At 33.9% G+C, this 26,546-nt stretch overlaps 1 protein-coding gene across 6 annotated transcripts in view; it reads left to right on the forward strand.

The window, feature by feature from the left end:
• LNPK (lunapark, ER junction formation factor) overlaps window positions 1–26,546 on the forward strand; it is a 98,006-nt gene that overhangs the window by 62,106 nt on the left and 9,354 nt on the right. For 4 of the 6 annotated variants that reach the window (XR_011570762.1, XM_019970477.2, XM_070803127.1 and 1 more), the window contains 4 exons: window positions 8,356–8,568; window positions 16,335–16,440; window positions 18,013–18,083; window positions 18,854–19,024. Coding sequence is in view for 5 of the 6 variants with exons in the window: in XM_019970477.2 (XP_019826036.2) it covers window positions 8,356–8,568; window positions 16,335–16,440; window positions 18,013–18,083; window positions 18,854–19,024 (561 nt within the window). In the remaining variant the exon portion in view is untranslated. Of the gene's footprint in view, window positions 1–8,355; window positions 8,569–16,334; window positions 16,441–18,012; window positions 18,084–18,853; window positions 19,025–20,564; window positions 20,648–21,353; window positions 26,542–26,546 lie in introns of those variants that run through there. The other 2 variants (XM_070803130.1, XM_019970485.2) reach the window with 2 other exon arrangements.

Genomic DNA, 26,546 nt, shown 5'->3' on the forward strand with positions numbered 1-26,546 from the left:
ACAGCAGTAGTACAGATTCAAGGGAGGAGACATAGACATTCTCTTTCTTCCATTTTAATGGAGGCAACTCAAATAATTTTGGACTTTTATTTTAAAAGTGCCACATATACCTTAATACAGGTAACAAAGGCATTTCTACCCCTATTCATTTTTCAGTGTTTATCTTAAATGCCACTATTACCACAAAACCTTTCTTCAGCCCATCTTTGAGTTTAATATCCTCCTTCCTGAACCCTCCATAGTACCTTGTTAGTTCCTTTTTTTGTGGCACTTACCTTGAGTTAGTGTAATTTGTAATTTTGTATTATCTTTGCTTGCCACTTTTATACACAACTCTGACTCCCATTCTGAAGTGCCTTACTCATAGTGGTTGCTTAATAAATGTGTTGTTAAAGGAAATTAATAGGAAACTTTTTTTTAAAGAACTCACAAATTTTGTTTGAATGTTATAAAAAATGTGACTAACCAAATGAGACCTTGACGAACTGCAAGGTGCAGGTTGATTAACGTTGAGAGATAAGAGAGAACTAGAAATAAATTATCAAGGTGATGAAGAAAAATAAATGTTTAGATAAATTGAAAGTACATTTTGCTTTATAGTTCTTTAAAAAGCAGAGCAACAAAAAAGTGAACTCAACTAAATGTTGGCATGTCATATGTACTATTAGAAAATAATAATATTTGAGAATGTTTGAAAAAGAAAGCTTTTTTGTATGGTCTCCTGAAATTAGGCTGAAATTCTCAATGTAGCAGGCAACAAATAGGACATGACTGAGCAACTAACACTTTCACTTTGACTCTGTATGTAAGTTACATAAGCAGCATGACAATATACAGCCTTGACATACTCCTTTCCTGATTTTGAACCAGTCCGTTGTTCCATGTCCAGTTGCTTCTTGACCTGCATAGAAGTTTCTCAGGAGGCAAGTAGGGTGGTCTGGAATTGCCATCTCTTTCAGAATTTTCCAGTTTGCTGTTATCAACACAAAGGCTTTAGCATAGTTAATGAGGCAGAAGTAGATGTTTTTCTGGAATTCCCTTGCTTTCTCTATGATCTAATGGATGTTAGCAATTTGGTCTCTGGTTCTTCTGCCTTTTCTAAATCTAGCCGGTATATCTTAAAGTTCTAAGTTCATGTACTGTTGAACTCTAGCTTGAAGGAATGGCACCCCACTCCAGTACTCTTGCATGGAGAATCCCATGGACGGAGGAGCCTGGTACGCTGCAGTCCATGGGATCGCTAAGAGTCAGACAGGACTGAGGGACTTCACTTTCACTTTTCACTTTCATGCATTGGAGAAGGAAATGGCAACCCACTCCAGTGTTCTTGCCTGGAGAATCCCAGGGACGGGGGAGCCTGGTGGGCTTCCATCTATGGGATCGCACAGAGTCGGACACGACCGAAGCGACTTAGCAGCAGCAGCAGCAGCAGCAGCAGCAGCAGCAGCAGCGTGTGAAAGGAGTGCAATTGTGCAGTAGCTTGAACATTCTTTGGCATTGCCCTTCTTTGGAATTGGAATAAAAACAGGTTGTACAAGCTACCGCACAATTGATGCTTTTGAATGCGGTGTTGGAGAAGACTCTTTTGAGAGTCCCTTGGACTGCAGGGAGATCAAGCCAGTGAGTCCTAAAGGAAGTCAACCCTGAGTATTCATTTGGAAGGACTGATACTGAAGCTGAAGCTCCAGTACTTTGGCCACCTGATGAGAAGAGCTGACTCATTGGAAAGACCCTGATGCTGGGAAAGATTGAAGGCAGGAGGAGAACGGGATGACAGAGGATGAAATGGTTGGATGGCATCACTGACTTAATGGACATGAGTTTGAGCAAACTCCAGGAGATGGTGAAGGATAGGGAGGCCTGGCGTGCTGCAGTCCATGGGATCACAAAGAGTCAGACAGGACTTAGGGACTGAATAACAGCAGCAACAAAGGGGTAATTATGAAAAGATTTTGTGTGCAACATTACAGAGCTTGGGACTTTATTTTAGATGTAACATGGAAAGCCACTGGAGGCTTTGTGTTTTAGAAACAACAGCCTTTTTGTTTGTTTTTGTTTTTTTTTTTTTTTTGTAACATGGATAATGGATTCCAGAATGCCAGGCTGAACATCTGGAGATGAATTAGAATACCAGCTAATATAGGTAAAAGATAAGGGCCTGCACTAGATAGATTATTGCAACAATGTTGGAAGAGATTTAAGAGAGAATTCAGACTTAAGAGTAGATTGACAGGACTTGATGGTGATTAGATTTGAAAAGTGTGGAGTGGAAGGAGGAGTAAAGGTTTTTGGCTTGGGCAGCTGTTTAGATGTTAGTATTTTAAGCAAGATAAGGAACATTAAGAATTGAAGTAGATTTGTGTTAAAGATAATGAATTTGCTTTTGTATCTATTAAGTGGGAGTTAAATCCAGGTAATATAAGGTATAGATAATTATTTCAAGTGGAGCTTAGAAAAAAGTTGAATTTATAGATACAGATTAGGAATCATTGGGAAGTATAAGTGATATTTATTGAAACTATGCAATCAAGTGAAATTTTCTCTCCAGGGAGAGAAAATGGAGTAAGAAAACCTGCAAGAACATTAGCATTTAAGGGTAGATGGAGAAAGAGCATCCCAGGAAAAAAAAAAAGATCAGAATTAAAAGTAGAACTAAATTGACATCTAGAAAGTTGAAGCATAAGTAGGGATTATACCCACTGCCATATTCTGTAAAGGGTCAAGTGGATAGAAGAGAAATGAGTCCATTGAATCTGACAGGATATATAACAGAGTGAGGGTATCTGCCATAAAACCTTGGATTTGAATCCTGGCTCCATCTCTTATTATACTGTAAGACTTTTGGGAAGGTACTTGACTTCTGAGCTTTGGTTTCTTTTGAAAACAGGATAGGAGTTTTCACAAAAAGTTGGTCTGAGTACTGTATGAAATTAGTAAACGCAAGTAAAATGCCTCATATAGTTCCTAGCAAATAGTAGGGATTTGATAAAATATATATATAATAACAAAAATCCCATGGACAGAGGAGCCTGGCAGACTGTAGTCAATGGGATCACAAGAGTTGGACATGACTTAGTGACGAAACCATTGCCACCATGTATAATAACAGTAATGGTGATGTTATAAGTTGGTAACCAAAGCAATAGTACTTCTAGTGGTAGGTGATACTTTGGTAGCTAAGGAGGAGGACAAAAACCATATTGCATTGGGTTGAAGAATGAACTGTTAGGAAAGTTTTTCTTCTTTTCTTTTTTCCCTTAAAGCTTTGCCTATATGGGAAGAAAAAGGTTATGGAGTCATTTTTGTTAATAAAAGGCCATTGACATATTGAGAAAACAAATTGGATAGAAAAGTAGGGCAGAAGCCGAATTTAAAGGAGCTTAGTATGAGTAGGTGTAGAAGGCAATGGCACCCTACTCCAGTACTCCTGCCTGGAAAATCCCATGGATGGAGGAGCCTGGAAGGCTGCAGTCCATGGGGTCGCTGAGTGTCAGACACGACTGAGCGACTTCACTTTCACTTTTCACTTTCATGCATTGGAGAAGGAAATGGCAACCCACTCCAGTGTTCTTGCCTGGAGAATCCCAGGGACGGGGGAGCCTGGTGGGCTGTTGTCTAAGGGGTCGCACAGAGTCGGACAAGACTGTAGTGACTTAGCAGCTTAGCAGTATGGTAGGATGTGAAGAAGATGATACAGTGAATGCAGACTTTAGATCATTTAGAAAGTAAAAGGAGGAAATATCAGATGTATGATATTTATTATTTTATTTAAAGGAATCATATCAATTTAAACAAAAGAGACCTGAATTTCTATAAATTCAAAAATAGAAACTCTCCTGAAAATATATCTCTGTGTTCCACCTAATTGCATCTCATGGTCACATTTATAAAGAACCAAATTCCCCTAAATTTGAGTGTCCACATCTGCATATGCTAATCATTCATAGACTTAAAGACCTTTTTCTGTTCATTGCTAAAATCCTAGTCAATGAAATTTCTTCGTATGACGCTTAGGACTGAACACGATAGTTCAGAAAGCCTTTAAACCAGTATTAGGGAAAATATGAGGATTGTCTTTGTAGTTCTGCCAACACTCTTTTAAAGAAATGTGAAACCCAGCGTGGATAAAAAGACTTTTAGTTCACATAAGGAAATGGTGGTATCAGCTAGGATGAAAATATAGGCCCCTAACTGTTGTATGATGTTTTTGCTACTACAGCTTAATACCAAAACAAAGACAAAACCTTCTACCTGTATGTATAAGGAATCATTATTTAAAAATCTGATAAGGGATAATTATTGGTATTATAGAACATTCATCTCAAGAAGTATTTAATAGCAAGCTAGAGTAATAGATTTAAGTTTTATATAATGCATTTAAGCAAGTTCACAAATAACTCTAGGAAAACATTTAATTTGCAAACTAATATCTATATTTTGTTTTAATAATTACTTTAGAAATTCTAGATTGCTCAGCTTTAGATTTATTGTACAAGCTGGAACCTTTAAATGTATACCACTTCTAATAGTTATTACTTATTAAGTACTTTTCTTATGCTCTGGCTAAGCTCTTTGTGTTGATTTATCTCATTTATTCTTTATAACAACTGTAAGAGGTAAGTATTCTCATTATGAGGAAACTGAACTGAGAGATGTCATCAACTTGGAAAAGCCTTCCTACACAGCTAATAAACAGGGTGGAGCTAAAATTTACGGAGAAGGCAATGGCACCCCACTCCAGTACTCTTGCCTGGAAAATCCCATGGGTGGAAGGGCCTGGTAGGCTTCAGGCCATGGGGTCGCTGAGAGTCAGAAACAACTGAGCGACTTCACTTTCACTTTTCACTTTCTTGCATTGGAGAAGGAGATGGCAACCCACTCCAGTGTTCTTGCCTGGAGAATCCCAGGGACAGGGGAGCCTGGTGGGCTGCCGTCTATGGGGTTGCACAGAGTCGGACACTACTGAAGCGACTTAGCAGCAGCAGCAGCTAAAATTTAAATCCAAACAATTTGATTCCAGAATTTATGTTTTTAACAGCTATTCTGTATCATTACTTTAAACTTTGTTTTCTTCCTTTTGTTTATCATAAAATAGTAGTTTTTGATCTCATTTTGATTCTGTTTGATTCATTTTGAATTTAAAATTGGGCTTTCCAAGTGGTGCTAGTGGTAAAGAACCTGCCTGCTAATGCAGGAAACATTAAGAGATGCTGGTTCAATCCCTGGTTCAGGAAGATCCCCTGGAGGAGGGCATGGCAACCCACTCCAATATTCTTACCTAGAGAATCCCATGGACAGTGGGGCCTAGCAGGCTACAGTCCATAGGGTCTCAGAGAATAGGACATGGCTGAAGCGAATGTCCTCATACTTAGTGTGATTTTTATTGAATTATTGATTGGTCATTGATAAGGATATCCTCTAGTCAAGAGGTGACTTTATGGGATAGTCCTTGTACCTAACGAGACTTATGTAGAGTGCTTGGAAAATGTTGTTAGGGGATGGTATTTTACGTTTGAATGTGGGAAATGTTCAATATATCCAATATGACTATTTTGTTGAGTGAGAGAAACTTTTTAAGAGATTTAATAATACAAAGCATTTGTAAATGGCACATAGCTAAAAGTAGATAAATCTTAGCTATTTTTCATTGAGACTACCAGAATATTTTATAGTACTTTACCAAATATAGATTTGGTATTGTATTGCTAGCTGTTTTCAACCATAGTCATTGTAACTCTTTGTTACCTTCTTTTCCTTTGTAAATACTGAAACTGTGTTTTCTCCCTTTCCTGACTCTCTTATATCAGTTTTCCCTTTTGTCTGCCTAGTTTTAGATTTAGAAATAATATGAAGCCAAGTCTCTTTTATGGAATGCTGGATATGGTGTTCCTTTTAGTTATAGACCTTACCTTTCAGTAGCGTATGAGTGACGTTAAAAGTGTGCTTTAGTTAGTTTTCGCTGGGTAAATGCATGCTCAGAGGAAACAGTCTCAAATCTTTGTTCAAAAAGTTAAAGACTAAGGTAGTCTAATAAATGTTAAGCATTTATCTGGAAGAAAAATACATTTTTGAGTTGAAAGTGAAGTGAAAGTCGCATAGTCGTATCCTACTCTTTGTGATGCCATGGACTGTATCCTGCCCAGCTCCTCTGTCCATGGAATTCTCCAGGCAAGGATACCCTCCTCCAGGGAATTTTCCCGACCCAGGGATGGAAGCTGGGTCTCCTGTATTGCAGGCAGATTCTTTACCAACTGAGCCACTAGGGAAGCCCTTTGGAGTTATGTTTTACCTAAAAATCTGCTAAAGAAATAATTTAAAATGTTGATGCCTTGTTTTTTAAATTAATTCCAGTAATCAGATCCTTATATGATTTCACTGATTTCAGTACCTTTTGTAGAATTTAATGGCTTTCCTAATGTGTAACCATCTTTTAAGAAGTTCCTTGTGAATAAAAGATAATTAAGTGACCAGTTAATTTGCTGGAATTAATTAGGATATAATTAATCTAGGTAAAATTCAAAATTTTCTATAAACTGTAAGGAAAATAGCCAAATATAAGGACATATCCATTTATATAGTGATGACATGCTTGTAATTTATTATCGCAGTGGCTAGGTTAGAGACTCGGAGAAGGCAATGGCACCCTACTCCAGTAGTCTTGCCTGGAAAATCCCATGGACCAAGGAGCCTGGTGGGCTTCAGTCCATGGGGTCTCTAAGAGTCGGACATGACTGAGCGACTTCCCTTTCACTTTTCACTTTCACGCATTGGAGAAGGAAATGGCAACCCACTCCAGTGTTCCTGCCTGGAGAATCCCAGGGACGGGGGAGCTTCCATCTGTGGGATCGCACAGAGTCGGACATGACTGTAGTGACTTAGCAGCTTAGCAGCAGGTTAGAGACTAAATTAACAACCAATGGAAAATTTGTTGGTCCCAGTAATTACAGCTAAATGGTGATTTGAAAATACTTAATTGTATGAAAGCACTGTCATCTGAAATCTGTATTCAATAAATGTGATCTGTCAACTTACAGACATTATCTTATTTAATTCTTTTAACAATTCTGAGTTAGGATATTATTATCCTAATTTTGCAAATAAATAGAGGCTTAACAAAGTTAACCCATCTGGGGTCATGGAGCTGTAGCTGGGATTCTAACCAAACCTTTTTGACCGCAGGACCCAGGTTCTTAATAGTTGAAGAGGTTGTAGTAAACTGAAATCTGGTGCTCAAGTTGTGATTGCAATGAGCTGTTTATGAAAATCTTTAACTGTCAAATGGAGTCCAAATTTAAAGTATTTTGCTTCTGAAACGGCATTTTTTACCAATCATGCCAATTAAAATTTATTAATAACTTCTTTAGCTTTAGCTTACCATTTCAGGATTTGTAATAATTTAAGGTGATATGTAGAATTACAAAGTTAGAGGTGCATCTTTATTTGAGATCGTACCGTCAACATTCAAGTAAGATATTGGTGAGAATGGGGAATGACAGGATTGAATTTTATGTTACTGAGTACAGAGGGGGATCATGAAACTTTCTGTAAAGGAACAGATAGTAAGTATAGTGAATGACTTTGAGAGCCATATGGTCTCTAGTGTGTTTACTCAAACTCTTCTAAAACAGCCATAGACAATATGTAAAGCACTGTGTTGTTGTGTTTCAGTGAAAAACTACAAAAACAGGCGGTAGCCTGGATTTGAGTCATTTACCAACTTCATGTAATTTCTGCATCAAAAAGATAAAATTTGTTATTCTAATGTATTGTTTGTGCAGAGTGAAAGTTTTCCTCTGTTGAATGTATTGACCAAAAAAAATTTACCCCAAAAGATAGTAGTATAAAGGAGAATAGAAATGGTACCTTTCTTCAGCATTTCTATGACTACTTAGATTAATTACTTCATAAATTACATGACAATTCCATATATACTTATTAGCTCATTTCTTAGCATTACCATTTTTTATCTTGAAAAAACAATTCTGCAGTTTTCACTGATTCTGATAAACTTTATCATAACTTGGGAGGGATTGATTATAAAAAGATATGCATAATTGGGTGATTTTATTTTATTTTATTTGAATTTATTTTGAAAAATAGTATCAGTAGGTAGACTTAGATCAAGACTTACGTAAATATATACATGTAGTTGAATTTTAGGTTCAGAAATGGAGTACTCTGTAGTCAGTTTTCAGTGTTACATTGTACAGATTTCTTATTTACAAGCAGTTTGACCTTGTAGATGATTTCTAGTGCTGCAAAGCTTTATTGAATGTAAAAAGTCACTTGTGATATTGACTGATGGTGGTATGCTCAATGTTAAACCTAATAAATACTTTTTATTCTTATTTTCAGAGATTCGTCAGCGAACTGCCGCTCAAAGAAACCTTTCTCCAACACCAGCAGGCTCCAGCCAAGGCCCTCCTCTGCAAATTCCAGTTTCTCCTGGACCACCAAAGGACACTTCAGCCCCTGGTGGACCCCCAGAAAGAACTGTTACTCCAGCCTTATCATCAAATGTGTTACCAAGACGTTTTGGATCCCCTGCTACTTCAGTGCCTGGAATGGGTAAACAGAGCACTTAATGTTATTTACAGTTTATATTGTTTTCTCTGGTTACCAATAAAACGGGCCATTTTCAGACAGTATGGAAATGGCATTTCATTTGGAAATAGCAGAGCAGTTATCTGATTAAGCAGGAGTTCCATATTCAATTAGCCATAACTCTTTACAGCTGGCACCTTGTGATACTGAAACCTATTTCTTGAGCTCATTTAACTGTTATGGCTTCTTTGTTTAAATGGCAATAAAACTTTGTAGTATTCTGTAGTCAACAGTGTAGCATATCTTTATATTCAGCTTTAGAATGGCTCCAGATTTATATAAAATGAGGATAGAAGAGAACATTTTGGGAATGTATTCATGCTTTTTGCTAAACCCTTCATATATATTTTTAAACTTGACAGATTAACATTTCAGGAAGAATATTCATGTACTGTAGTGTGTAATGCTACTAATGTTAATGTGAGCTTGGTAGATTTTTTCTTTTTTTAAGCCGTAGAGCCTCAATATTTTCTGACAGATACTTTAACATAAAGTCCTATTGAATTAACATACTGCCTTTACTACTATTTCATCTCTTTGGATTCTCCTTTTTCAGTTTTGTAGATCTCTAGGGGAAGATCCCATTTTAGGAGTGTAATAGATTATATTACCCTGCAGCTTTCTTTTGGAGTATGATTGCGACATGAAAGTCTTCTTCTTCAGCAGATCACATTATTGTATGTAGAGTCCCATGTCAGATTCTTAAATATGATAATAAATTATTTATTTTAGGATATTTAATTTTAATTTAGATTAATTTCATATTTCATGACTAATTACATATAATTTATGACTTTGAGCCTCATCAGAAGTTGATATTAGATATTCAGGGCATTTACATAGTCTTACTAAAATCAGTAAGCAATCTAAATGATACTAATACAGTAGATTTTTTCCCCCTCCTTTTTCTTTGAAAACAGCATAAGATTTTAGAAAACTAAAAAACTATTAATTTATAAATATATTATGAAAGCTAACTACAAATGAAATGAATACAAATCATAACTTTTAATTGTTGATTATTGAAAAAATACTTTTAAACTTAACATATAATGATGTCACTCAGGGCAATTGTATATTTTGTGAAATTGAGTAAATTGGTTGAAAATTTTTCATCTTTCATTTGTTACTGGTTGATTTGAGATACCCATGACTTGTAAAGCTCTTAATTGTTTAATGGAAGAACTAATTTTGTAAGAATGTATTTTGTGTATCTATTTTTAAAGAAATTAGAGTTTATCAACTTATACAGAGTAATAAAAACTATATAATAGCACACGTAAGAACAGGGTTTCAGTAGCCTACCATTTCATGATCATGTAAACATAATATATTTTACTAAAGTTTTTAATTAGTTTCTGTGTAAAAGACTTTGTATTTAAGTTGTACATTGCCAAAAATGTGAGTGAGCTAAGTGATTTCTTATAGAGAAGATTAATAATTCATTTTTTCATTATGCCATATTTGTGAAAGAGAATCAATTTAATGTGTATTACCACAGGGCTCCCATATGTTTGAAAATTAATAACCAGCAGGTACTTGATAATTTGCCAAGCTGTGTAAAAATGACCAATATTCCTACAATGATTGCTCTTGATGTTTGTATTAATTACTGTTACCCGTAACAGCATGAATACAAAGATGTGTTATTTTAAAAGTTATTAATATGCAAGGGAGTTAAGATATTTTTATGAAATCTGTTGTTTTATTTATCCAGATTCCCTTATGGACATTTTCATTTTAAGTAGGTAGAAGTAAAATACTCCAGCAAAAGTTAAGCTGGCTTAAATGCTTTCAGAATTTAATTTGGCGTACTTATTTAAGTTGAAAGTTTGATAATGAGGGATGACACTTAATGTCTGCATTCAAGTTTATTTTTTGATGCTAGTGATTGAATGTTAAGTATGACTGTACTTAACATTAGCCAAAGAAATACCAATAGCCAATGAGATATGAAAAATGCACTTGATTCCTAATACTGAAAACTTATTTTAGAACCTAATTTCATTTACTAGCTATAATTCTATATCATTCCCCCCTTTTTAAGATGGTAACAGCCTTAAGATTTGTGACTATTTACAATGCAGATCTCTTATCTTTTAGAATAGTAATATCATATTGCTGCCCTAAAGTCATTTTTTAATGCTTTAAAGGTTTTGTCACAGTCATTTTGAAGACCTTTAATCCATGTATTGCAGGGCTTGTTTCAACAAGACCTCATTTTGTTTGGAAGTCTTCTACAAGGTCTCCATGTAAACGTCCATTGCTGCCTATCTTACTTTTATCTGGCCTTGATTTACAAAGGCAAACATCACATCTTGTTTATTTTATTCTCTAACTTTCTTCTCAGTGCCTTCTGTGTAGTCTCTAATTTTAGAATATCTCCTGCAAACAGTTCTGTTTCAGTTTTCAGAGATTGTGGAGTTACAATTCATAATTTTGAATGTGTAACTTTATTTTTGTTACTGTTTCTATATAATGTAATATTAACTAAATTCTAAGTTATTCCTCTACTCCTGACTCTCCATTCATCATCTCTGATACTGGCTAATTTATTATAGGAATACAATGTATCTCTCCATTTATTTAGATCTTCTCTAGTTTCTCTTAGCAATGTTTTGCAGTGTTCATAGCTTTTGTACCTTTTTTGATTAAATGTACATCTGATTATTTCATGTTTTTATCCTAGTTTAAATACTTTATTAACTGTTTCCATTGTTCACTGGTAATGTAACAGAAATTGATTTTTGTATAGTGATCTTATATCCTGTAATATTGCTAAAGTCACTGGTTCTTATAACTTTTATATAGATTCCATAATATATCCTAAACAGGCTTCAGATTGTTGGTGACTAAATACAATTCTACTTCTTCCTTTTAAATGTAGATTCCTTTCATTTCTTTTTCTTGCCTTATTACACTAGCTAGAATTTTCAGTGCAGTGTTAAATAGAAGTGGTGAGAGCAGACATCCTTGTCTTACTGCTGATCTTAGGAGGAAAGCATTTACCTTTTTACCATTCAACTCAGTGTAAGCTATAGGTTTTTTTTTTTTTTTTTAATAGATAGCCTCTATCAGATTGAGAAATACCCTTCCATTCCTAGTTAGCTGAAGGTTTTTATCAGTAACAGATGATGAATTTTTTTGAATCTTTTTTTTACATCTATTGAGATGCTCTTATAGGGTTTTAGTTTAGTTATATATTTTTTTAATATCACTATTTCATATGGTGAAATACATTGATTGATTTTTTTTTTTTTAACATTGACTTTTTTTTAGACATTAAACCACCGTGCTTTCCTGAAGTAAATTTGACTTGGTCATGATGTTTTAATTTTTATATATATTATTGGGTTCAGTTTGTTAAAATTTTATTAGAAATGTGTACATCAATTTTCCTTAAAGATACTGGTCTGTTTTGTTTTTGCTTTTTGTTTTTTTTCTTGTAATTTTGTTTTATCTGTTTTCTTTATTTGTTTTCTTGTAATTTTTTTGGTTTTCTTGTAATTTTTTTGGTCTGGTTTTGGTATAAGAGTAATGCTGGCCTCAGTATGAGAAAGCGTTTTCTTGTCTTTAGTTTTATGGACAAGTTTGTATAGAATTGGTATTATTTCTTAGTAATAAATTTAAATGTTACAGGTTGAAGTGGCTAGGCCTGGTGTTTTCTTTGCTGAAGGTTTTTTCTTTTTTTAAAAAAAATTCAACTTTTTTAAAGAAAAAGAAACTACAGACCAATATCCTTATAAATATAGATGCAAAAATTCTTAACAAAATTTTAGCAAGTTGAAGTTTCTGTTTCTTGTTGAGTAAGTTTTGGTAGTTTGGTAGTCTTGAGGAATTTGTTTCTCCTAACTTACAGAATTTATTGGCATAAAGTTATTCATAATATACCCTTATTATTCTATGAATATCTTTACTATCTGGATTTATGTCATTTCTCTCATTGTTAATATTTTATATCTTTCCTTTTTATCCTGATTAGTCTGAGTAGAGCTTTATCAGTTTGGTCTTCTCAAAGAACTAGCTTTTCTCTATTATTCTAGTATATTTTTATTAATTTCCACTCTGATCTTTATTATTTCATTTATTCTGTTTACTCTGGGTTTCATTTGCTCTTTCCTTTTAGGTTCTTAAGGTAGAAACTGAATTCATGGATTTTAGATCTATCCTCGTTTGTAGGTGTTTAGCAGTATAGGTGTTTAGTGTTATAAATTTTCCTCAAAGTATTGTTTTAGTTGCATATCATACATTTGATATGTTGGTTTTTTGTTCTCATTCAGTTAAAAATACTTTCTAATTTCTTTATCTTTAAAGCTTGGATTATTTATATATTACTGAGTCTTCAAATATTTGAGTATTTTCCTGATGTCTTTTTGTTGCTTATTTCTAGTTTAATTCTGTTGTGGTCAGAAAACATACTTTGTATTGTTGAATCTTCTTGAATGTATTGAGATTTATGTTTCAGACTATCATTTGTCTTGGTATATGCTTTGTGTTCACTTGGAAAGAATATATGTTTTGTTCCTGCTGGGTAGAATGGCTGTAAATGTTGATTGCATCAAGTTGGTTAAGTAGATAGTATTACATATCATTAATGATTTTTTGTCTGTTTATTCTGTCAGTGCTTGAGAGAATGCTGTTGAAATCTCCAGCTATAATTGTGTATTTATTTCTTTTTGTATTTCTTTTAGTTTTTGCATAATGTGTTTTGAAACTCTGTTATAATGCACATACATCATAGGTTTAGGATTATTATGTCCTCTTGATGAATTGACTCCTTGTCATTATGAAATTACACTTTTATCCCTGTTTATATTCTTTGCTCTAGAATCTACTTTGATTGCTATTAATACAGGTGCTCTAGGTTTCTTTTGAATAGTGTTAGCGTATTTATGTAGTTTTCCCTGTCATTTACCTTTGGTCTGTTTGTGTTTTTATATTTAAAATGGATTTTTTGTAAGCAACATCTGTTGGGTCTTGCTTTTTTATCCGTTCTGACAATCTTTGCCTTATAGTGAGGATGCTCAGGCCACTTACATTTAATGTAATGATTGGTATGTTTTAGTTTGAGTTTAAATCTTTTATTGTGCTAGTTTTCTATTTGTCCCATTTGTTCTGCTACCTCTCTTGTTTTCTGCCTCTTGTGGGTTGAGTATCTTTTATGATTGCTTTTAATCATTTTTTTTGTTGTTGCCTTGTTAGCTATAGTGCTTTTTTTTGTTATTTTAGTGGGTACTTTAGACTTTGCAGTATGTATCATTAATTTATCACAGTTCATCTCAAATGGTATGACACCAGTTCTCATACAGATTAAGAATCAAACTACAGTATACTTAATGTTTCTCTCCCCTTGGCCTTTGTGGTATTGTTTTCATACATTTTACTTATACATGTGTTATAAACCCCACAAGGAATTGCAGATATCCTCCGCATTTTGAAAGTTCACTTTACACCACTTTCCTTTTATGAAAGACCTACATTAGTGCCTGTTTACACTAATTGAAAGAATCGGAAGAAGGTTTTCGCTTTTACAAAAAAAGATGAAAAGCGAAAATAGCGTTCAGCATTTGTTTTGCAGCGAGCCGTTGTAGAGGCAGCGTGCATCCTGAGCAGCAAGAGTGGCACCACCAAGCTCCTTTCCTGGGAACTACACTCAGCATCTCATCAGCAAGCCGCCATAGCTTTGAACTTTGTCTGTGAGCATCTGTGCTTTGTCTCAATTTATTTTGTGCATCCGTTAGCAAGATGTGTCCCAAGGTAATTGCTTCTTCACTTTATGCCATTTTGGCTTACGAAAGCTTTCATGGGAACTTTTGGATAGCAAGGGAAACCTGTATTACTTTTTCTTTGAGCCATCAAGTGTTTTTTAAAGCGGTATAAATAATGTTTTATATATTTACCCACATGGTAACCATTTCAGGTACTCTTTCTTTTGTGTGATCCAGCTTTCTGTCTGGTGTCATTTTCCTTCTACGTGAAGGATTTCTTTTAACATTTCTTGTAGTACAGTTCTGTTAGTGGTGAATTCTTTCAGTTTTGTATGTCTGAAAAAAGTCTTCATTTTGCCTTCATTTTTAAAAGATGTCTTCACTAATACAGATAATTTCGCTAATTTGATAGTTTTTCTTTCAGAACTTTAAAGATACTGTTTCATTGTCTTCTCGCTTGCTTATTTTCTAATGAATAATCTGTCATTCTTATCGTTGTTTCTCTGTACTAATGTATCTTTTTCTGACTGCTTTTAAGATTTTCTGTCACTGGTTTTAAGAAGGTTGATTATGCTGTATCTTGGTGCAAAATTATTTCTTGTGCTTAGGGTTTGTTGATATTCTTGGGTCTGTATGTTTTCGGTTTTCCAGGTTTTGAAAATTTTTGTGCATTATTTTTTTGAGTCAATTTTTTTTCCTCTCCTCTTCTGAACTCCAATTATACATATACTAGATGCTTGAGGTTGTTACATAGCTGACTGATTTGTTCATTTAAAAGTCTTTTTAGTCTTTGTGTTTCACTTTGCATGGCTTCTATTGCTGTCTTCAGATTTACTAATTCTTCTGTAATGTCCAAACTGTTGTTCATTTCATCTGTGAATTTTAAAATCTAAGACATTGTAGATTTCATCTGTAGAGGTTCAATTTGGATCTTTTATAAATTTTTTTCATGTCTCTGCTTAACATATTACAGTTTTTGTCTAGATTCTCAAGCCTAAGGAATATAGTCATAATAAGTGTTTTAATATGTTTGTCTCTTAATGCTATCATCTCCATTGTTTCTGGGTCACTTTTGATTGATTCTTCTCATTATAGGTTTTCTTTTCTTGCCAATTTGCATGACTAATAATTTTTTATCTAATGTCAGACATTGTAAATTTTGCCTTATTGGGTACAGGATATTTTAAAATTACGGTACAAGGCCTCTCTGAATATTTACCCAGTGACCTGTGAGTTATGAAGTTTTCCATCCTGGCTGGTGGGAACATGTGATATTTTTGGCCCCATGTGAGCACTGGTACCTTTAGTATTTTGGGGGCAGTTCTTTCTTTGTCCTCAGGTAGTTTTTCTCATTTGCATCCTGGGCAGATCTTTGGTGTTCTGGCTCTCGGCATTCTCTCCTCTCTGTTCCCAGTGAATTCAACCTGTCTTGGCCTCTCCAGCGTTCCAGCTTTATCTCTTCAACTCAGGGAGACTAATGAACTTCACCGGGATTTACTCTGCCTGAATTGCTACCTGGAAAACTCTCCAGGCAATAAATTGGGGCAGTTGTAGGGCTCATCTTATTTACTTTATGTGTTTCAGGGATCTTTATCCTACATTACTTGATATCCAGTGTCTCTAAAACCATTGCATAATATATTTTACATGGTATTTTAGTTGTTTTAAGTGGGAGATTAAATCTGACTCTGATTACTGTATTATGGTACACAGTGGAAGTCTCCTAGTTTGTTATTGCATAAACTTTTAAGAGTCTGAGCATTTAAAAAATTAATTTGTACAGAACTCAACATAGTTTTATTCCGTAATAGATTATGTTTCTGGTTCTAATATAGCACATAGATAAATATATTTTTGTAGTATAGTGTTTTTAATGAAAATTTGAATACAGAGATGATAGTATCATTTTTATTTTGTTAAAATCATTAAAAAACTCTTAACGAGCATAAGTAGTTCTTGGCAACTGAATTGAAATTTAGATGTATTTTACACATATAAATTTTGTGTATATTTATTTACTAGGTCTTCATCCTCCTGGTCCACCTTTAGCAAGACCCATTCTGCCTCGAGAACGAGGTGCTCTGGATAGAATTGTTGAATATTTAGTTGGTGATGGTCCACAGAACAGGTAATGTTTACTAGGGTGTAGCTAAATGAAAATGAAGAAAGTTTATTGGTCAGAGTGGGTGTGTATGTGTGTGTGTACACACATGTGCTGCTGCTGCTGCTGCTAAGTCACTTCAGTTGTGTCCAACTCTGCGACCCCATAGACGGCAGCCCACCAGGCTCCCCTGTCCCTGGGATTCTCCAGGCAAGAACACTTAAGTGGGTTGCCATTTCCTTCTCCAATGCATGAAAGTGAAAAGTGAAAGTGAAGTCACTCAGTCGGGTCCGACCCTCAGCGACCCCATGGACTGCAGCCTACCAGGCTCCTCTGCCCATGGGATTTTCCAGGCAAGAGTACTGGAGTGGGGTGCCATTGCCTTCTCCAACACACATGTGCACATGCACTAAATGTTCTATGATTTTGTAGTTGTTTCCTGATTTTAGAACATAATGCAGTATTTTATGGCCCTGCAAAAGAGTACATACTCAGTTGTTTTTCAGTAGTAGATTATCTAGATAAAGTATTTGGATAAAATATTTTAAAACATATTATATATAACAAAAAAATATTGTAACTGGTATGTTATAACGCTGCTATAACATTATTTTTAGAGAATTTGAATCATTTTGTTGAATCTTTTGAATTTGAAGAGTTTGTAAATAGTGAAAAGTTGGTAGGTTATAAGAAATGGAGTTTTATAGATGTGAGTACTGGACTTAATGATAGTGAAAATTTTAATAACAGTGAGGACAGTTTCATGTATTTGACACTTAGAGTTCCAAAATGCTTCTCCAGTTATTTTAATTGATCCTTATAATAACTCTAGGATTATAAGGATGATAGGAGCAGAACAATTGTCATAGTATAGACTTTTAAGTAATTCTTAGGGTATTTTAAGAATAGATATTTGACAAGGTTATTGGTTAATATTATTGTCTTAATAAAGAGACTAGAATTTAATGTTAATGTGAAAAATTATACGTTCTTCAAAACAGATAGAATGTTGTTTGATAGGGCCAGGTATTTATTAAGTATTTACTCAGAGAACAGAAAGGGTATATAAATAGAAAATGTGGAAGATGTTTAAGTGTAATTGGGATAGCTAAGAAATCATGATATACAGAAATTAACCTTTGGACTGGACTAAACAAAATTAAATTCATTTCTTTACTACAAGACTTCACAGCGGTTTTAATAATACTCATTTGTGAATCTGTAAGAGGCTTCATCTTTTCCACTCTTTATCTGACCACAGATTTGGGGTCTGTCATCCCCAGGAATATGTGTTAGGAAACATTAAAATTTAAGTGTTCTCTTATCAAATACATTTCTGCTTACTAAGAAAATTTTATTTGACTGCTTCTTAGTTTATTTTTAATTTGATATATAATATTTTAAAATAATTGAAAATTTGACTGTTGTCATAAAGAGTGTTGTTTATTGTTTACAAAGTAATATCTATTATGGCACATCTAGCTACATTAAATGCTATGTAATCTAACTGTGTACTTTAGCTGTGATGGCTAAAGTAGCTTCTCCCACTTGTTTTGTCTGCATTTGTAACTACTCTGTTCATTTTTCCTTTTGCTGTAGGTACGCCCTTATATGTCAGCAGTGTTTTTCTCACAATGGCATGGCTTTGAAAGAAGAATTTGAGTACATTGGTAAGAATTATTTGGCAGTTAGATTTTAAATATTTTACTCTTAAATATTTCATTCTGTGCCAATTGCCATGTAATGCCATTTTGTTTTAGGTATTGCTCTGTATATGTTGTTCAGGCATATTATAGAATACACAGCAAAGCAGAAAAGACAACTCAGATTTTTTCTTCATACAGTGTACAACTTCTAGGCTAGCTGTTCTTAAACTTTCACTGTGCATCAGAATTAGCCTGAAGAGCTTTTAAACATTGTGATGCCCAGGTTCCACCTACAAATAATCTGCTTTAGTTGATCTGAGGTGGGGCCTAGGCATCAGCATTTTTTTTAAGCTCTTCAGAATATTTTCATGTGCAGCTACTATTTAAAAACATTGAACTAAATTAATCATGCTTCTCAAATATATATAACATGCAACATTTTGGGGGGCAGATGAGTAAAGTTCTGGCTTTTAAGATACCTCATGGTGACTAGAAGTGTAATTTCTGTAATACATTTAGATCATTATTATTGTTTTGCTATTGGTTGACCTGCTATGTAACTTATTATCTTTTCTGCTTTAAATTGGTATTATAATTCTAATAATAATTTTTAAATATGCTTTAAAATAAACTTTGGTTAGAACACCTGCCATAATATTATTATAACCATGTGTAATTTCACAATGAATAAATGGCTTTTGAAAGATTCTTTGTAAAATTAACCTTGAGGGTTACTTGATTAGTCCTTAAAGTTTATTTGGTTTATGGTTTTATTTTTTTTTAATTCTCTACAGCTTTTCGTTGTGCCTACTGTTTTTTCTTGAATCCTGCTAGAAAAACCAGACCCCAGGCTCCAAGACTTCCAGAATTTAGTTTTGAAAAGAGGCAGGCATTGGAAGTCTCAAATACAGTTGGTTCCTTGCCCTCAGAAAGTGTAATTTCATCAGAGAACCAGATCAATGAAGGTATGAATATGTTAATTTAGAAGTTTTGTCTCTTGATAATGTTTGCTTTCAACAATAAAAGCATAATTGTTTTAGACAAGAATGGATCAGATTTTTCAGCATGCATATTATCAGGTATTGCTCTGATATTATGGCCTCCTATGCAGTCGGTTTGATGTGTTTGAGTTTTAAAATATATATTGTGTTAAGCAGGATCTAGAAATAGCTTGGTAAATATTATTTATGGAGTTATCTTTTTAATTAACTGTTGGGAGATTTAACTAGTAATACATGGAATTGCTTTTCAATTTATGTAAATGAAGCAGATTTAAGACAACTATGAAGCCACTACTCATAAGGGTCAGTTTCTTATAATAATTGTAGTTAACACTGATAAATATAGGTTTGTGCCTTAGCATTTCTATGACTACAAGTTACTCGAAAACAGGAAACTCTGAAGTTGAAAAGTCAGCCTTACATTCTTTGGATGACTATATTGACAGGACTGGTGTTCCTTTGAAACAGACAATTTATCAAGGTCCATAGGATTTAATATTGCTGATTAATGCCTTTGTTGTAAAACAAACTTATTTTAAAGAAATGGAAGTTATCAGGATTCATTGAGTTTTAGAACTTATCTTTCAGTTCTGTTTTAGGAATTCCTGAGGAAGTTTCATGGAAAGATGAGATGGAAGATCTGACTATTAATTGCCAACTATTTCTTGTTATTAATGTTGGGTGAGGAACTATTTGTTAAGCAGCTCTGAATTATGAAGATTGCTAAAGTTATGACACAGTCCCTGATATTTTGGTGCTTCACCCCGTACAGAAAAAAAAAATCCACATGGGAAGTTTCGTTCACATAGTTTAAGGTAGCAGTCAGTATTCATTCTTTTAACTTCTAGAAGTTATCATTTACATATATTTGATTTCTTTATAAAATCACTGAGTAGTGGAAAAAGTGCTTTAACTGAGAATAATATACAAGGCAGTGAATTTTCACGTATCTGAAGTTTGGTATGAGAATTTGACTATGTTTGTTTGTTTTTTTAACTTTGAAGAATGAACCTAAAATATGTGTGTTGACTTGGGCTTGGCTTTTGTCTTACTAACAAATATCAAAATGAATTTGAATACAGATAGCCATGACAAAGAGGTCTGTGTACTTGAACGCTGAATCTTTGTATTTGTCTTCTCCATGTCTGCAACGTCAACTCCAAACACAATGTCAGACTTTTATCTTTTGCTTAAGTCATGCTCTGAGCTGCATGCTGTCACAGGCAAATCATCTGCCTTGCCATTGCCGCCTCTTGGAACTGAAAATTAAAGAATTCCAACCTGAAGATGCCTAGAGGAAAAATTGGAGTCCCTGCCATGAGTAACTTTGCTTATGAAAGCTAAAGTGAATATTTGAAAGCCAATAGTTGGGACAAAAAAAGAAAAAACAGCCAACAAAATAGATATCTTGATAATGAGTCCCATGCTTTTATCTTCTACTAAGGTCAAGATGCAAAGTTAGCAAACCACACCCAGCTATACCTTTCCTTCTCATCTAATCTAGGAGGAGCAATACCCCAGATGTCTCATTTTCTGTCAGAAACCTCCGGAATGAAGTCTAACTGGCTCAAACTCAACCCTAATAAGGTAACGTTAATAGGTGAAGACATTGAGGCAGGGTATGATAGCTCCACAATGCTAGAAACTGAAGCAACAATTCCATTTGGTTAAGATAGTCACTATAGTAGTAACTTCTTCATTCTTCTTTTTGGATTCATCAAAATGGCTAGTATGAGCATCGTTTTACTTCTTTGGTTTGTCAGAAGACAAAATTTTTTCCAAGACTCCTGTCTCTCAACACTGTGATATACGGTTATCAATTTCAAGCTGGATTCCATTAGTAAATGGCGGAAAGTATTTCTGATGAAGAGATAAAGCTGCATTTATTTAAACACTGGTGGCGTACCTTTATGATTAAATTGAACTGTGAAGTAAGGAGCATATCATCTCAATCAGCTACTCCCTCTGTTGACAGCCAGAGTGATGAAGGGCTTAGATTGCTGATTTCTACACTTCTGTGTAGAAAAATTACACAAAACTTAGGGTCTGAAAGAAAAACTTTCCTGTTTCAATTTTTATATATTTTTAAAAGTATTGAACCAGCTTCTTGAGATTGTGTTACTGAATTTACAGATGGAACCAAAAGGTAACTTTCTTTTGTCTTAATGTTTTTTCAAAGAATAGTTCATAACCATTTATGTGAATCTAGAATTAATACAAGAAATCCTTTTTTCAATTTATGATGCAAGACTTTAAATTTTATCTTCATTCTACTGGAATATTTTGCATTTAGGGTGAGGCATAAGGCTTTTGAAATTTTTGGACCACTCTTGGAACAACACATGAAACCTTGGAAAGTTTTCATCAAAGAAGGAGCGCTAGAAGAAAGAAATTCTTCCTGTTAACTGCTCATTTGAATTCCTAAAATTTTTTCTAAAACTGTGTACACGGATGTTTTGGTAATAAAACATTAGAGAAAACAAAAAAATTAAGATTGTCACTTTATTCTAAGAGCATGCTAGATATGGTATGTCAAAGTAATGAGCTGGTTTTTAGTTTCTTTGGTTTCTTTTATTGTGAAATGAATAGTACAGTAATATTTGAGTGTCTGCTAAGCCATGTTAAAGTCAGTTTATCAGTTTTTCTTCTTTTTAAAATGTGTTTTTCAAAATAATTGATTCATAGTATTCTTTTTGTTAGATGTGATAATAATTAGAGTACAAGGTTACTACACTATTAATATTCCAGTATAGTGATTTGGAGTTAGCATGTTTAAAAAATGTTAATATTGTTTTTGTTGTTCAGTTATATTTAGTTAGATCTTATGTAATTCTTTTAGTAGAATATAGCTTTATTCACTGGAAATAACTTGCTAGTAATAAAACTCATGGCATCTACTTAGTACTATCAAAAATAGCAAGTACAATTTATATAAGGTGAATTTTATCTTGATAATCCGATTTTTGCTCTTCCCTTTCTTTTGTTTCAACAATAATACTGTTACCATTAGGTTATGTTGAACTAAGGAAAGTTCTGTTTTTAGTTTTGCTTATTAGGTGCTTTAGGAAATTGTACTATTTGATAATGTAGATTTTATTGAATTCTATGTATCAGATCAGAAAAACTTATGTCTTTATTTTTAGCTATGTATAGCTTACTCAAGATGTAAACTTGCCTATATTATGTTTTTCTCATGCTTGTTTTAGACATAGAGATCTTTTAGCCTGTTGGTTTCCTTTTCTGAAACACCTTCATCTAATAGTTTTACATTATTGCTTAATAATGACATTCTAATGACTCTTCTAATGGATTTGTTAACAAATGGTAAATAATTACACAACATCTTTATGTTTAAAATGAGCTATTTTCTCATAGGTGGTTATCATTTATTTGAATTTTATTCATTGAGCCAGTAAGTTGCATTTTGGGATGAAATTTGTGTCTTTGGTCCTTGAATATAAGTTGGCTGTTTTTCTTAAGGCAGAAAAATCTTTAAAAAACTTGAAAATCTGTGAGTTAAAGACAAATTGTCCATTTTAATTTAACAAATTTCCTTTGGGTGAGTTTTATAGTCTGTACATATAGTAGGTACTGATATGTTAGCAAGGCAAAATTTTTTTTAAGTTATTGTAAAAAGGAGTAAGAAGTAAGAATCTAAATCACCAAAATATTAGGAGTTTTGGAATACATAATATAAATAGACTCATGTATTTTGCTGCAGAAATTATGTGTTTCTTTTGGAGATGTATGAAATTGTTTTGTTAACTATTCTTTAATTTTTTTAGAGAATTATCCTTTCAAGAGCTAGAATAAAAACCTAAATGGACGGTGGTCTTCTTAAATGTTTTTGCATGTTTGTGGTTTATAGGTGAGGCAGTGGCAGTGTTCATTATACAGTTACATTCAGTTTTATGAGGTTGAGCTATCTAGCTGAATTGAAGCTTTACCCAAACAACCAGAAGCCAATTGTTACAGTTTGGTGGGAAAAGCTTTTTTCTCAAGAATATTGGGGTAGGAGAATAGAAGGGGAAGGAGTCAGGTAAGGAACAAATCCCATGGATCATTTTTGTTTTATCACATTGTGATAGATTGTTTTCTTGGCATTACAGATGTCAAAGGTGATTTTAAAAATTTTCCTACAGATGGAATTAGGTCATTCGAGTAACCTTGTATTAATTTTAGTCTTAAACTGGTGCTGCACAGGGAAGAGTAGACCTGTTTAATTAGTGTGAACATGAAATATGGTTTCTCTTTTGGTATTTTATGCCCAAATATTGACATCTACTGTAATGAATTTTATACCACCAACTATTATATATAAACTACAGCTTCACAGAAGAAATTTACTGTTTTCTTCTGTGGCAAATGATACTCTCCCGCAGAAATAAAGTAAGTACTTTTGGAATATATTTAATTATCTTTTTATAAAGTTCTGTGGTTTAGTTATTAAACTGGTATGTAATTAAATTTCTGTTAATCTTGTGCATCTAGTTCACTTGAAGCTTGTAGTGATGACCTCTCACAAAAAGACACTGACATACATAACACTGAATATCTATGTTGTTTAGACTAGCTGATATCTGCATTATAGGTATCATGACACGTACCAAATTTTTGTAACATTAACTGCTATTAATATTACTTTTCTACAGATTAACCTGGGGGAAGAAAAGTAGTCATTTAATACGCTTTTTGTTCTCAAACCCTTTTCATCATTTCACCATTTTTTAGTCTTCTGTATATTTTCTGAAATACAATATAGTATTGATGAGCAGGTTTTGTGTATAATGCTATTTTCTAGTTATGAAAATAATTGACTTTTGTAGAATTCACGTGTATATCTTAGAATTCACCTCTATATATGTTAACAAAATTAAGTATTATAATTTTTCTCTTTGTATTAATGCTTCTTTAAGATTCCAGAATTTTAAAATTTGTATTGTATTTGACTGGCGATGTGTCTATTTCTGAAAATAATTACATCACAAAGCTTTAATATGATAAATCATAAACTTTGATACTTCTCCTGTTTAATACTGAGTTAATCTATCAAAACAGATAACAAACTATGTGGGCCCATGTTCACTGAAGCATGCTTATTGATGAGTTGAGTCCTGAGTTCTGAGCTTTTTGTTTTTTCATTTCGTGTAACTTTATTGGAGGTTTTACTAAATCATAACCACTTGTAAAATTCTTGGCAAGTAAGTATTGCTCTATGGCCAGAGAGTTGTAGAAAACAGTGACTCTTAAAATTCTACCCTGGATAAATTCTGTGAAGGTAGAATTACAGATGGTTATTGACTTCCCTTGTGGCTCAGCTGGTAAAGAATCCACCTGCTATGTGGGAGACCTGGGTTCAATCCCTGGGTTGGGAAGATCCCCTGGAGAAGGGAAGGGTTATCCACTCCAGTATTCTGGCCTGGAAAATTCCATGGACTGTATAGTCCACGGGGTCGCAAAGAGTTGGACATGACTGAGTGACTTTCACTTATTGACTCCTGAAGTGTTCCACTGAACAGTTTGCTTGCCCTTGTAGCAGAAATGGTCTGTACATGTCCATAGAGTTTCATTTCACTTTCTGCTTTTCCTTTGACCACTGGATATAACACAACTTTGTATAACATGACTCGACCTCCTGCTTTTCAACTTTGGATTTTTGTAAGATTCCAAGTGGTGACAGTGCCATTTTATGTTCCTTTTACAATAAAAATAGCATTTTTGTGACATGTGAACATTCCTCATCTTTTTGTGAGCATATGAAGTTTCCATACAGTAAACCTCGTTAACTTAGATGTCCCTAGCTATGCAATTTTGGCTTTTTGTTCTATATATAAAAAGAGAGAAAGAGATTGTGATTAATTCCATAAACTAGAGTCGAAAATATCTTTAAAAATAAGTTAAAAAATTATTTTCAAATCCACCTAGAGTATGTGATATAATTTATATTTATTAAAACTGATATGATAAAACCATGAATTTATAAAACCTCCATGTAAGCATATTTTCTTTAAAAAGTATTAATTTTGTTATCAAAATACTGGCATTTATTATATGCTAAGTTGCTTTGGTTGTATCCGACTCTTTGCAGCTCTATGGACTATAGCCCGCCTGACTCCTCTGTCCATGGGATTCTCCAGCAAGAATACTGGAGTGGGTTACTATTCTACAAGGAACAAAACTAGAACTTTTTACTAGTGTAAACTGGCCTGTCCTCCAGATTTTTGAATCAGTAGCATTTGTAATATATTATAAGGGATCATCTGTGAGGGTATGAAAATCTCCTTATTTGCTTTGCTGATGTAGTTTAACCATATTTCTCCTAGCAGTAATATTAGTTGCTATTTATTATTACAGAAACAAAACACAGAAACACCTCAAAGTTAGGTGTTTATCTTTGATTTGGAAATTGAGTGGCCCAAATCTCTGCTCCTGTCATTTCCTTCCCTTTCCTATTCTTTAAACTTTGAAGAATTAAAGTTATTATTATTAAATTATTATTAAGAGATATGAGTTCAATGACACTCAAAAGAGAGTTTGAAGGGAGTAAACTTTCAGATTAGGAACCAATGCCTTTACTTGGCCTCTGCTAATGGAGACAGAGGCAAAAGACTCTTCCCTTTCGCTCCCTAGCATTCAAGGTATGTAGCATATTCTGACCCAGAGGTTTAAATCCCAAGGACTTGTCTTGCACAGGGATGAAGGAAGACTTGTCTTGTCTTTGGAAAAGGTGGATCCAGACCCCCACAGTCATGGATAATAGAGATGTAAATCAGTGTGGGAAATCACACCACCTAAACACACATATGCACCCTACAAAGGTACACATTTACTCATTGGTCACAGTGTTGCCTGGAAGCAAGAGACACTAGTTCCTTCAGGACACATAATGTGGGAGTTAGTGCATTTGCTGTTTTTCCTGGGCTGTTGTCTTATAATACATAGTTCTATTTTAATTTTGATATATTCAGACATTCAGCTTTCAAATCCATCTTTAGGAAAGTTCTTAAGTATTATGATAGTTCATTTATTTTGTGAACGATGGGGCTTTAGGTAAAATTATGTTTATGGGTATGTTTCCCCCAAATTGTTTTTTCCTTCATTCATACCATTTCATATATGGTATGCTCTAGGGATAGGCTTCCAAAGTGGCTCAGTGGTAAAGAATCTGCCTGCCAATGCAGGAGACATGGGTTTGATCCCTGGGTTGGGAATATCCCCTGGAGAAGGGCATGGCAACCCACTCCAGTATTCTTGCTTGGAAGATCCTGTGAACAGAAGAGCCTGGTGAGATCCAGGGATTGCAAAAGAGTCAACGTGACTTAGCAACTGATTATGCATGCATGATGTACTTAAGTACATTAAAAAGATATATTTTAAGGATAATGTTAGACTATTCTTCTGTTTCTTAGTTTCTTTGCACATGCTTATCTTATTTAGTAGTTATTAACATTGACTATTCCTGAAGTTTTTACTCTTTATCTTTTCA

The sequence above is a fragment of the Bos indicus genome, chromosome 2, assembly GCF_029378745.1.
Source record: "Bos indicus isolate NIAB-ARS_2022 breed Sahiwal x Tharparkar chromosome 2, NIAB-ARS_B.indTharparkar_mat_pri_1.0, whole genome shotgun sequence".
Taxonomy (NCBI): Eukaryota; Metazoa; Chordata; class Mammalia; order Artiodactyla; family Bovidae; genus Bos; species Bos indicus.